The following is a 13,960-nucleotide window of genomic DNA, read 5'->3' as shown; positions in this document are numbered from 1 at the left end:
AAATTATACAGCGTGTCCCGTAATCGATGATACAATCGTGTACAGGGTGATTTTACATAAAAGAATAAGTCGAAAATATATAATAAATTTTTTTCATATGACATTTTGTTTTCGAGAAAATGAATTTAAAAATTCTTTAAGTATATTGGGCATAAATAACATGCCTAATGGTGCTATATAGTATTGCCATATTGTAATTTCTCAAATGTCACTTAATTACTTAATAATTATTTTGAGACTCAACGATATTTTTACTACATTACAATGGAACGAACGGTAACAAACTTCAAACTGTATGTACAGGGCACGCAAATTAGAGCAATAATTAATTAACTCCAATTTTAAAGCTAGTGTTGAAACGTCCCATGCATGAAATAAAATGACATTTAATTTTTATAATATTTATTATACTTTGTTCTCTTTTAAAAATGTCATTCGATATTATGCATAGTTTCAAACGCGTTTTTTATTATGTATAAGGAGATAAAATGCTTATATACTTTTTATATGTGAAAATCAGTATCTAAAGTTAGATATTTGAATAACTCAAATCATTACCATATTATTTAATACTATTTTTAAGCCCTGTAATTTTTAACATACATAAGTACAACATGGAATAAAATATCAAAAGATTGCTGTTCTTTAACCTATGAACAACATCTGCATATCAGAAAACAACAACGAACGTGTTGTATATATTGGAATGATAGCCCATGGAATGAATTATAATCTAAGTTTCCAAAGCTGCTGTGCACTAAAATCTAATTTGACTTTGTGAGTATCGTAGTAAAGTAGTACGAAAATTCAATATTGCTCAACTATCTTGAAAAGTACAAACAGCACATTAAATCTGTAGTACAAGGCCCGCGCTTGAAATATTATCTCCGCCGCCAGCAGTTTGCGCTGCTTCAGTGCAAACTAATACTGGTGCCACACAAACTTGAATAATAACATCTTTGCTTTCTATTTTTAATGTTTCGTCCCAACAGGATACTGGTTTCTCAATATCTAGTGCTATCCGGGTGCCATCAACGATAGACGTCGAAAAGCTATCGTCTAAAATCAACGCAGCTTTACTAATGTCGACCTAAAATTTCATAAGTTCATATATATACATATACAGAGTAGGTCAACTAAAAGGTATCATCTAAATATCTTTACTATTGTATGAAAAATCTTCTCAGAACGAAGTTACACTATTTCAAAAGGCACAAATGACTAATACTATGCTTGATATGGTGGTCGTTTGCTGCAATGCATAATTCAAATTTTCTAATTAGTTTTTCATACATAGTTTCTATTTCATCCAATGTTATGGATACACCTACAGCTGCAATTCTCTCCTTCATATCTTTCGACGTTATAAGTTTGTCACGATAAACTACATTTTGTAATCTTATAAAATAATGACATTAAAAATGTCTGTCCATTAATATATGTTCCCCTTGAAACAGTGCAATTTTGTCCTAAACAGATTTTTCACACAATAGTAAGTAAAGGAGATATTTAGATCATTCCATTTAGCTGACTCACCCATATATTCATATAATTATAAGCTTATAATTAACAAAATATAATCATATTTACTTACATGGCTCGTCGCGCATACGTGTCTATGAGCTGTTAGTGATGCTTTGGCTGCTGCAGCCATTGTATTTTTCCATATAGAGCCTTTTACAGTAAATATAGCTTGATAGGCTAACGTGTGTACATGAATTCTAGTTAATTCTCGAGAATGCTCAATAGTCTTACTTTTCATACGTATCAATTTGAATAACGTTCGCATTTGATCTAAGACTGTCGCTATACGTGGCGTTGAATTTGCCACTAATGAAATATTTCCGTAATACATCGCGTTATGCAAGTTGGCTATTTCTTGCTCATTCATCCCTAAACTATCGGCAAATGGAATAATCGAGTCGCAAAGCTCAAAAAGTAATTTATCTTCCGCAAACGAGGCCATTTCAAAATGAATCTTAGTCGATGCAGATCGATCCGTCATTTGTTTCTTTACTTTACGTAAAAGTTTCTGTCTATCACCTGCATTTCAATAAACGTTTTTCTAAACAGATCACAAAACTTACACAACTAAGAATAGTGTTTCAATTACCATTAGGAAATGGATAATTATCCATCATTTGTAGACCACTGATAACAAGTAAGTTAGGCTCGTATGTTAACAGTAGTTTATCAAATGCATCAAGAGAACTAATTTTTGGATTATTGGCATCATTGTGAACTATGTACCTAAAAAATAGTTATAGTGATTTAGAAGGATCTATTACAATTATATATGTCTACAATATTTTTTGAAGTTTTTTAAATATTATACCTATTAGCTCTAGCACTGGAATATGGACCCCAAATATCTCCATGTTTGTATTCAATTACTAAATGAATGTCATCCCTTTTCACTTCACCCCCTACAATATTAATAACCTGTGGTATCATTTGATGCAAGGATCTAGTCAGTTTTGCAGCAAGTGTAACATCACACCCTTCTCTTGCAAATCTTAAGGCCATAACTGCTGCGTTACCACCAATGGTAGAATATGAAGATGGATATGAACGAGCTTTGGCAACAAGATTGTCAAATAGTGTTCTATTTGCCATATATCTCCTGATACAAAAATGAAATGTCAATAAAATGTGAAATAGGAAAAATGTATTTCTCAATGAGAAATACAAAAATTCGATTAAAGGTGACATGGCAAAAGTAAGACTTACTCTGCAGCAGCTCCATGGCGAAAATAATAAGCGAAGCTTTTTAAAAGTTCTAGCTCTGTGTTGATTTCATCAAAATGTTGTGGTTGTCCGACTTCATCGGAATAGTTAAGTAAATCTTTAGCATTGACGTATACGTCGGTACACACGCCATAACCTATCGCAACTTTTGGTCGTGATGACATCACGTGTTTATTTTCAAGTCTTTCCAAGCCATGGATCAAAGTTTGCAAACGTTTCTGAAGAATGTTTTCTGAATTTCTATAATAAATTGCGACTAGAACTATTAGTACAGTGAACGCTGTACCAAATTTTAATCCCCTGTTGTACCCCATTTTGAGTTCCAATAACAATGAACTAAGCGCTGTAATCACTGGGCTCTTTAAAAATCTAATCAATGCAGAGTTGATACATAATTTTGTTAGATTATGATTAATAATGACAAATAACTGACCATAATAAATAACCATGCTATATCAATTTAAAACAATTCTTTACTTTTTAAAGAGAAATTTTAAAATGTATGTTGCATTATACTAGTTTGACTATATTATATGCATGGTAACTCAGCTAAAAGGGATCACATAAATATTTACCTTATTTATTATTGTATGAAGAAATTTTATACAACAAAGTTACAATATTTCAAGGGCCACACAATAATTTTTTTGGAATAAGAGATGAATAAACTTATAGGGCAACATATTGATCTACTCGAAGTATACAAGTGCTCTTCGTAGAATAAAAGTACTTCCTATATATGTTTTTAAATATTTATTTAAAAAAACAACACAATTGATCTCATTGAACATAGAACTTCTTAGAATACATACATATGTAAATTTTAAAAATTTGATCTTGATTTAGGAATTCATCTTCTATATTTGTACAATTATAATTTTTAGATTGCAATATGATAGAAAAAGTAAAAAAAGAACTTATGATACTGATTAGTAAAAATACAGAGGGCATACATTAAAATATGTAGCTGTATTCTTTTGAAACTCTGATTGTTGGTACCAGTCCTAATTTATTTAGGACATGGGGAATCTTTTTTTTCAAAAGAATAAAGCTGTTAAGCATTTGAAGCTCTTTACGAGATATAAAAATATTTGAAGTCTATAAGTATACACCAATCACATATATGATTACAAAAACAATTTTTTCAAAGTTAATCAAAAAGAAGTAGAGTTATCATAGATTAAAAATGGAAGCTTCTAATGTCAACTTCTTTTTACTAACGATATACGTAAGATTCAGTTTGGATAGTTTCATATTGAAACAATTCTATTTTATCTTTTACAAAACAATTACTTTACACTGTTTACTCTTTATTTTTCGTATGAAGACGCATATGTTTCTTTAGATTATCGAGTCTATTACATCGTCGATCACAGAAATCGCATTGATAAGGCATTAAATTGCTATGCACTACTACATGACCGTTTAAGTGACTAATCTGTTTGAACCGTTTTCCACAAATAGTACAAACGTATGGTCTTTCGTTCATATGAGCTGATGCAATGTGAGTTTGTAAATTTGTTTTCCTCACAAACGTAGCTTTGCATACATCGCATTCAAATGGCCTTACATTTGCATGAATGGCCAAGTGAGATTTAAGCACATTTTTATGTTTAAAATTTTTCTCGCATAAATGACACTGAAATGGGCGTTCGTCGTTGTGTACCTTTTTATGAACAGACAGATGAGCGAGCTGCTTGAACATCTTCGCACAAATCTCGCACTGATAAGTGCGTCCATCTTCATGTGCAGCACTTATATGCCGACGCAAAGTATCGGCTAAAGTATATCTTTTTCCGCAAATTTTACAGCGGAACGGACGCTCGTTCGTATGAGTCATTAGATGCCCGTTTAAATTTCTTTTTTCAAGAAACCGTGCACCACATACATCGCATTGATAAGGTTTTTCTCCATTGTGAACATACATGTGTTTCTTCAAAGAATTCGAAAGGCTAAATCTCTTTTTGCAGACAGAACATTCAAATTTTCGTTCTCCCGTGTGTACCAACATATGAGATTTCACGTGTCCCGCTTGTTTGAATCTTTTCCCACAAATGATGCATGGGAATTGACGTTCATGAGAATGAGTAAGTATGTGTCGTTCCAAAACGCTTTTGGTGGTAAACACCTTTTTACAGTTATCACATTCGAACAAACGGAGAGTCTCTTTAGTTTTTGAAATGTAATGTCCTTTATGCGATTGAGCATGGATCTTCAGCGAACCTAAAGAGTCGAATTTCACCCCGCAAACCGCACAATGGAAAGACCGATAATCTTTATGCGTTAATGAATGTTGGCTAAGATGGCCCAATTGCTTAAAACTCTTATTACAAATTAAACAAATGTAGGGTCTTTCGTTCGTGTGAGATCGCATATGCCTTTTTAATACACTAGGAAAGTTGAACTTTTGATTACAATATGAACATTCCAAAGTTGGATCTCCATTTATTTTCATTGGACGATTGTCTGCAGCAATTTTCTTCCTTTCCTTGAGGAGACTTAAACTCTTTGTTGTCTTTGTACAATCATTTGCTTCATTTGATTGTGTTTCATTGGCATTTAATTGTGAGAAATTTCTTAATTTAGATGCTTTCGTGTCTAATGTTGTTTCATCTTGAGAGTCTTTACTTCTTCTACTTCTGGTCAGACTGGATAATTTACTTTGTCTATGAGATTGTCTCATATGTTTTTCATATAAACTTAGAACGTGAAACGTTTTGTTGCATAGTTTACATTCGAACTTTTTCCCCTTTATATGTGTTCTCATATGATTTCTTAAGTGGCCGGGTTTCATGTATTGTTTCTTGCAGATTTTACATTTTAAATTGATTTGATTCTCCGCATTTGATGCCTTATCATCTATTCCCAATTCATCCTCAAATATTGAATCTTCTGTATGCATGTTCAAAGGTTCACTCTTAACATTCACAAAATTAAAACCAGGAGTGCTTCTTTGAAATTCACCCCTGACTTCATTGCAAGAATCTTCACTCTCACAATCATTTAACTAACGAATTAAAATAATGATCAATAACATATATATGAATAACTATATTATTAATAATATACTTACGCTATCTACATCTCTATTTGCAAAGGCAGGCTCATCTATAAGCTGCTGCATATCTTCTTCCTTAACTTCATCTTCTTTGTCGGATAAGAGGCTAATCCATTCTTCTTCTGTCCATACATTATCTCTTAAATTTATTAGATTAGTTTGTTTTTGGAATTCTTCATGTACATTTTTCCCAAATAATATATCATATGGAATTTTTCCATTTTCACAACGAAATGTTGAATTTTGAAAAATTTGTATATGTTTCAAAGCTTCGTACCATGTTTTCGTTGGATTTTCTTCTACCCAACATTCAAGTAAGGTTTTAAAATCTCTACTCTGCTCACTATTCTCAGTGATTTCTCCATGAAGTATCATGAAATCTTTCCACAAAAGACGTATCTCTTGCACAACTTCTTCAGCAAATTTGCGTCCATTGCTGCTTTGTAAGACCTGTGGTGCTCCGATAATAGCCAGTATGTCTAACAGTTTTACAGCTACTTCATTTGCTGTGTTTCCATGTAAACCTTTCAACACAACAAATCTGGATACTTGATCCTCGTAGACAAGGAAATACTTGTAATTACAAGTTAATTGTATTGGCATATCTATTACATCAATTTGTCCTCTATGATACAACTTTTTGTCTGTGGTATTATAAAGTGAATTCATGTTTTCAATTTTCAAATAATTTATGATTCTTTCAGAGAGATTTAAGAACTATGAGATTTTATACCTTGTTATTTAAAAGAAAAAGATCTATTTATCGGGAATAATATCTATAAACAATTTATCACAACTTATAAATATATGCTTTCTTCAGAGGTAAAAAGTTAAGTACCTCTTGGTAAATATTTATTTCATGTTTTAGAGATTTAATACTGATTCTTTCCAATGACAAATTAAATGTTTTCCTTGGTACATTTTTTGCTTTCAGTGTGTCCATTGTTCACTTTCTTAACTCATTGGTATCTGTTAAAAAAGTAAAAAATGTAATACTTTTAAAAATAAAATATTACAAATGCATATATGTACTGTACTTTCTCCGAAAAGAAAGGAAATAGTTATAGTCTTTATTAAATATAAAACATACCACATAATAATTCATTATCATTTGCGTACGGAGAACAAATTTCTTCTTGTATATGCGAATAAAGTTAATATATAATCAAACAAAATTTACATTTTCTTTTAAGTGTAAAATGATACAGACTTTTAACCTATATAATTCTTTATGAGATTCAATTCATTTTAAAATTATGGAACTTTATGTCCATTTTCTATTGGAAGCTGCTAACATTGTATTACTTTTTACGTGACGATGGAGAAAAATACACGTTTTTCTGTTTGTCCATTTAATAATTAATGTTCACTACACGATCGTAAACTCTTGTTTGTCATTTTCATAGCGAGTTCTCATCGCTTCATTAAACCAAGACTTGACGGTACCAGTGAAGGCACGGCTGTATTGGAGATAATGTTTATTCGTCCACGTGTCAGAATACCTAAAGGTAGGTTTTTAATCATATATTCTGTCGTAAACAAAACACAATTAATCTATCATAATATTGTCATTACTAATCAAATTGAACATTTCGCTTGAAGAATTAAAAAATCTATAAGAAATATAAAAAATTTTTACTCGGTTGATAATTATCATCTATCATTACATATATAAATACATAATAGATCACAAAAAAAATAAAAACGAACTATTTTGCTGTATTATTATCAATTAATTACTTAAGTTGTAAGTTTCTTTATTATATAAATGTAATTTTCTTATTTGTTCAATAGCTTACTGAGTTTAATGGTAACATGATATGAAGATTATCCATCTTTGAATTATTTTTTCGAAGATTTTTTTTGAAGTCGTGTCACAAATTACAACTACACATTACACATACAGTCGAATTAATAAGTCCAAGATGGCAAGCGAGGTAAACGAAATTGCTGTTCAAGCGAGTGAAAATATAACAGAGAATAATGAGGCGATTACTGGAAGAATATCATCAACATCTGAGGGAATGGTTCTTGCTTATGGAAGCTTGATAATTATGGCCATATTACCTATCTTCTTTGGTAGTTACCGAGCTGTTAGACACCATAAGGAGCAGCAGGTTAGCCACGCGTTTGACATATGTTTTATACGCGTATGTCGGACAAATTCTTCGAACTTTCTAATAATTAACTGTTTAATTTTCATTAATTCATAATATTCAAATGATAATTTTATATTGCATAGAATATCTTTTTTATTATCATTGGATGATATTTAATGCGTTTACAGGTTGATAACTGTAAAGTATTTAATTGGAGACCAGAAAATCATAGTAATGTAAATCAGTTCACTGCTGCTATTTTTTGTAAAATAGTCTTCAATTATTGTTATAAAAAATTCATTATACTTTCTCAAGTCATGAAGAATCGTAACACAGAATAAAGTTGTGCTTATAACCTAATTATAACTTTACTACTGTAATTTATAGCTTAATTAATTATGAAACTAGAGGGCCTATACTGTTTAAAAGTTGAAATATATGACTAAATTCAAATTTTCAAAATGTTGACATATACCACTGTAATTTTTAAATTAATTAGCATTAAGATGTAGCATTTTAAAATTGTTATTAATGTTCTGTAGCATGTAGTGCTTTTATATTTTTTATAGCAACAATGTAAAAAAAGTGGAGAACAACCAGACACAATGTCACGCAAGGAAGCAGCAATATTTCCTTTCATTTCTAGTATTACATTAGTTGGACTATATGTATTATATAAGGTAACAAGTGTTAAATGATTGATCCTTGTATAAGAATTTTATTTATTCCACATTAGAGTTATGTCAATGTTTTTCAGATATTTGCCAAGGAGTTTGTTAATCAAATTTTGGCTGCCTATTTTTTTTTCTTAGGTATCTTAGCCTTGTGTCACCTTACGAGGTATACATAGTTTCTGATTTATTGGAATATATGTAGTTAGCGTTCTTGAAATTACATATTATGATTTTGATTATAGTCCATTAATTTCATCATTGGTACCTGCTGCAATACCAAAAACTCAGTATCATATATCATTCACTAAAGGAGAAGGTGATAAGTCAGAACATATTATTAATTACAAATTTAATCTTCATGATATTGTTTGTCTAATATGCTGTTCACTTGTTGGAACTTGGTATCTTTTAAAAAAGGTAATAGACATTAAACAAAATTTTCTTTGGTACAAGTGTACCTCAAGTCAAAATAATTTTTTTAAATTTTACAGCATTGGATTGCCAATAATTTATTTGGAATCGCGTTTGCGATTAATGGAGTTGAATTACTACATGTGAACAATGTTCCAACAGGATGTATTTTGCTTTGCGGACTCTTGTTTTATGATGCATTTTGGGTGTTTGGTACAGATGTAATGGTAACAGTCGCGAGATCGTTCGAAGTACCAATTAAATTAGTGTTCCCTCAAGATATATTAGAGAAAGGACTTACAGCCAGCAATTTTGCTATGCTGGGTTTAGGTGACATTGTTTTACCAGGGATTTTCATTGCCCTTCTATTGCGGTTCGACAATAGTTTAAGCAGAAAGACAAATGTGTATTTCTACTCAACATTCTTCGCATATTTCATGGGATTACTAGCGACGATGCTGATTATGCATTTATTTAATCACGCACAGCCGGCTCTGCTATATCTAGTACCTGCTTGTTTGGGTACTCCCGTACTTTTGGCATTGGCTAAGGGAGACTTAAAAGCATTATTTTCGTATGTATCTATAAGTGTTTCACTTATATGCTTCTACTTGAAATTGTTTTAAACAATAGATTATAATTTACTAATCTTTTTCAGTTACGAAGATCATCCAGTTATTCCAAAACAAACAGAAGAAACTGCACAAACGCAAGTAGAAACGAAGAAGGACACATAATATTCGTATTTAAGGTGATCAATGTAATAAAACTGTCAGCATTATCATTATGCTGTTATCGTTTCAAATTTATCGTTTATAGGGAAAGAAATGATAGTTTCTCTTATGCTCAAGCTGTACAATCATGAAATTTAAAAGTATCAACAACATATGTAATTATATCTTACATAAACATTGTGAGATATAATTTTATGCTTGGTTCAAATTTAGTTGACATTCATACATTCAAATTCGACTGAATTGATGATTCGTAACTCATTTTGTATGTATATCCTTTTTCATAAATGCCAATATACATATATAGAAAGATTAATATCAATAATTTATAGATAAATCATTCAAGAGTGAAAGCAAAAAGAAAAAGTAGTATTTTTTTTAGATAAATTGTTCCTTTGTAAGCAAAATTTTAAATAAGAATTTATATTAATATGCATATTACAAGTGTGAATTAGTTTTTATTGGATCAGAGGACCTGAAAGAAGGAAATAATTAGAATAGAGAATTAGGTTGGAATTTTCTATTTCTGTATAAAATACAACTTTTACCCTATTATGAATAACTAGATTGAATTCCTATTCCAATAGATCTATAGTCTACAACATATGTTGTATTTTATTAGAGGTGTGGATTACTTAAATGAATTATAAATTATAATACAATTTTTCACATGTACAATTCGAAAAAATGATTACAAAAATTGAAATAATTTTTTGATTTGTTGTTAGTAACTTCTTTTTCCATTTCTAATTTTGTTAAATATATACAATCTTTCTATAATACAACAATATTTTAATTGATAAAACTTACTTAAAAAATGGATTTTATAAAGCGTGTTTAGTTAAAAAAATGTGTAAACATCGAAAACATAATAAAACTACATTTTTTTTCATTTATTCATTCTATCTTTTTTATGTGATTGCCTATAGGTTTTCTATTCAAAAAGTAGTGATTAGCGATATTACCTCATTTTAAAACATTTATTCTTTGAATTGCGAATAATATTACAAATAGTATGAATAAAAATAGATACTTTATGCCTTATCAGCATCTTCAATAGCCAAGTTCTTTGCTGTGATAGGTTCCAATTCTTTTATACCTTCCTTAGATACCTTTTGTACCTTAAAATTTGGAAGATTAACTATTAATCGCTTGTGTATTTCCCTGACACATTTTTTCAATAGTATGTATGCTTCTTCTTCCGTTGAATCTGTAATATAGAATAGTGTATGCAGCATATTTTGATAAAAAATTTGTATTAATAATACCATATACAAAATAAACATTAATGTAAATCTGATCTTAATAGTCTTTCTTACCATATTTGTGATATCTATCTAAAATGGAAAGGGAGAAAAAGCCTCCATAGCCATGCGCTGCATAGGGCACTTTAACACATGATGCTAGATAATCAATGAAGTACAATTCTGGTCCACTATTTACATCATAGCCAGCCATTAATAAATTGACAAAATATGGTGTTCTACTTCTAAGATAATCTGCTAAGTTTCTTCTGGTGAAAGAGGCAGCTGCTTTTGGAGATAATTCATAGCCATTTCTCATTTTGTAAAGCTGTATATTTTTTCCTATATATTCTGAAAATTGTGTAGTATCCCCAGATTCTCCAGATACTGCCATAATAAGCTTATCAGACATTTTGTGAATTTTTTCTTCATCTGAAGTAACAGAATCAACGAAATATATAAAGTGACTTGCATTTACTACGTAAATATCTTATAATTATAAATAGATATGTATCAATACTTCAAATTACAAATACAGATAAATTTGATACTTCAATAATACTTGTAACAGAAAATTAATAATAAAACAAATAATTTATCTGGAAGTATTTTTTAGGTTGTAATCAACCGTTTAATTTCTTACCGTTTTTCATAACCATAATAGATTGAGCTGTAGTCATATCAGCCGCAACTAAAACAAAATCTTTAAATTGTATTCCGATTAAACATTCCATTTTTAGGAATAATTCTTTCTACTGTTTTGAGCGAAATTGCAACACGACTAAACAACACCAAAATCTGCCTGTCACGAACTATGAGGTTAGGATCGCAACTGTTAAAGTAAAGTAACGCGGCGGTCATCAATGTCTTATATGTTCAATGACAAATAAGTTGGTAACCGCAAGCAGGTTCTTTTCTGCTAACTGAGAAGAATTCTGTCATCCTTAATGGTTATCTAGATTTACTAGATTTTACCTGGTTTCACATTTTATTTTTATTTTCACCTATTTCTACTTCATGACTTCAAACTTCTTAAAATATTTATGATCTTATATATATATATATATATATATAAGATCATATATATATATATATATATATATATATATATATATATAAGATCATATATATATATATATATATATATATATATATAATATGTACAATCTTTTCTTCTTTAAAACTTTCGTTTTCTATATAAAGCATGCATTTATTTTAATGAAGTTAATTTATTTCCTTTTTTATAGAACTCTTTAAAAGAGTAACTTAGTCTACAGTTTAGAACTAAAGGCAGAGCTAGATCAAAATCTGTAATTCAATTTACACTTTCTAAGTAATCCAATATTGATTTCATTATCATCGCGTGACGGGAACTTATGTTTTTGGTTCATTTTCGTATGAGAAGAGTTGTTTTAGCTTCATCGATCGTACAACGGAATCAAGTTATTATAAAATTACACAATTATTACAAAATTACAAAATTTATTTACAAAATTTATTGTAAAATTGCAAATTGAATTGAATAAAACAATCTTATTTTGCAAATGAACGAAGCGTTTAATTATTTAAAATCTTCACGTTTATCAAAAGCTTTCTTATTAATAGCGGAAGTGGATTGCCATTATCTTTATCTGAATCACCATTCATTGTTAAAGATATTAGGCATCTGTTAAAGGTTAAGGATATGAATTTTAATAAATATAATCTCGCGAACCTGAATAAAAGCACTACATATATATAGTATATTAGCAAGGGAATATAATATTACAAAAGTATTTCTATAAAAGTAGCTACATGTATATGTTGAAATATCACTCTAATTATTATATTTTTTTAATGAGAAGGATATCTTTAAACATACAATAAAACAATACCCCATTATTTCTAATATGAAATTCATAGATCATTTTTCATTAGAATGAATTGCAAAGTAACAATTATTATGCACCGTGCAAGAAAAGGGAGGCAGAATACAAATGATAGAATACATTCAACGATTCCCGCTATCCTGACACTTTGTATGTCAAGTAGCTGTAATAGATATTCTACCAGTATGTAATACAAAATGAAATTAGTTTGCCACTAAGTACCCATAAAAATGAATTTCTGAGTTAGGTTTCTGAAATTATATTATCCAATCTATATTTTCCTATTACCTTACCTGTTTTACTTTTCACCCCGTATATTATTTCTTTTTCCTCTAATTATGTTTTTTAAGTTGTCTTTCACCTAACTGTACCTTTTTTGTTGTTAAAATTTTTTCAAATCTCAGAAAGTTATGAATGAATCGTTAGTGATATTAATTATGTATATCTTTTTATTTCAAACTTATACTAACATTTTTCTGAAAAAATTTAAAGTTATTTTATTAAAATGAGAGCCAGACCGTCATCCAAAAATTTCATTCATACCGTGAAGATTGTTTGCAGCGAAAGTTTATTTCGAAATAAAATATAAAGATAGTACATGCACTATAAATAAATATTATACGTAAGTAAAAGGTATATTGAATTCTCGATGTAGTAGGATTGAATTTATTAAAGGATAATTATAATCTTGACGAGGCAAACGGTCACGAAGGAAACTGACAGAGAGGCAAACAGAAATGACTGGTTCACGCTCGTTAATGTACCATTGCATTTCTGTGTCAGTGGTAAAGGTCTAATAGCGGACTGGATCTTTTATTCTTTTCAGCTTTATTATAGATGCCGGAACACTGATAATTTTCCCAGGTTCGTTCGGGAGGAACGAGCGTGATGCCATTCATGCACGGGACACCGTATTTCAGACAGAAGCGAAGCTTAGCCTACAAAAATTTGAAAAGCTATATCGAAGCGAAGCGTGCACATATGAATTACCGTTTCTTTGTATCTAAAACACGCCAACGAACGTTCAAACAGTTCCCGTTACTAGAAACATCAGATTTTTTCCTGAGATTCCAATTTATCGAAAAAGTGCGCCTTTAAGTATACAGGCTTTCTACTTTTCAGCG

General features: G+C 30.1%; 4 protein-coding genes across 5 annotated transcripts; 1 reads left to right on the top strand and 3 right to left on the bottom strand.

The window, feature by feature from the left end:
- Nucleotides 1–114: 114 nt before the first annotated feature.
- Nucleotides 115–3,207, bottom strand: LOC117231302 (ADP-dependent glucokinase). Its single transcript, XM_033489638.1, has 5 exons — nt 2,731–3,207; nt 2,336–2,623; nt 2,114–2,250; nt 1,595–2,043; nt 115–1,090 (listed from the first exon to the last, which is right to left on the bottom strand). The coding sequence occupies exons 1-5, from the start codon at nt 3,195–3,197 to the stop codon at nt 848–850; spliced, it is 1,584 nt and encodes a 527-aa protein (XP_033345529.1). The 5' UTR covers nt 3,198–3,207; the 3' UTR covers nt 115–847.
- A 789-nt stretch (nt 3,208–3,996) lies between these two features.
- On the bottom strand, nt 3,997–7,295 carry LOC117231301 (zinc finger protein 83-like). The gene is made up of 3 exons (XM_033489637.1): nt 6,897–7,295; nt 5,822–6,775; nt 3,997–5,755 (listed from the first exon to the last, which is right to left on the bottom strand). Exons 2-3 carry the CDS (start codon nt 6,473–6,475, stop codon nt 4,052–4,054), a joined length of 2,358 nt encoding a protein of 785 aa, XP_033345528.1. The 5' UTR covers nt 6,476–6,775; nt 6,897–7,295; the 3' UTR covers nt 3,997–4,051.
- Nucleotides 7,296–7,650: 355 nt separating this feature from the next.
- LOC117231303 (minor histocompatibility antigen H13) lies at nt 7,651–10,395 on the top strand. Of its 2 annotated transcripts, none has more exons than XM_033489639.1 (6): nt 7,651–7,923; nt 8,475–8,585; nt 8,642–8,745; nt 8,822–8,996; nt 9,071–9,564; nt 9,649–10,395. In XM_033489639.1, exons 1-6 carry the CDS (start codon nt 7,732–7,734, stop codon nt 9,725–9,727), a joined length of 1,155 nt encoding a protein of 384 aa, XP_033345530.1. In that variant the 5' UTR covers nt 7,651–7,731; the 3' UTR covers nt 9,728–10,395. The 2 variants fall into 2 exon arrangements, with proteins under 2 accessions (XP_033345530.1, XP_033345531.1); XM_033489640.1 differs by having other exon boundaries at nt 7,653–7,923; nt 8,663–8,745.
- A 290-nt stretch (nt 10,396–10,685) lies between these two features.
- Nucleotides 10,686–11,849, bottom strand: LOC117231304 (proteasome subunit beta type-2-like). Its single transcript, XM_033489641.1, has 3 exons — nt 11,612–11,849; nt 11,044–11,400; nt 10,686–10,934 (listed from the first exon to the last, which is right to left on the bottom strand). The coding sequence occupies exons 1-3, from the start codon at nt 11,700–11,702 to the stop codon at nt 10,759–10,761; spliced, it is 624 nt and encodes a 207-aa protein (XP_033345532.1). The 5' UTR covers nt 11,703–11,849; the 3' UTR covers nt 10,686–10,758.
- Nucleotides 11,850–13,960: the final 2,111 nt, after the last annotated feature.

The sequence above is a fragment of the Bombus vosnesenskii genome, unplaced genomic scaffold (assembly GCF_011952255.1).
Source record: "Bombus vosnesenskii isolate JDL3184/JDL3185 unplaced genomic scaffold, Bvos_JDL3184-5_v1.1 scf7180000013272, whole genome shotgun sequence".
In the NCBI taxonomy this organism is placed as follows: Eukaryota; Metazoa; Arthropoda; class Insecta; order Hymenoptera; family Apidae; genus Bombus; species Bombus vosnesenskii.
This window is presented reverse-complemented; position numbering and strand designations above follow the sequence as displayed.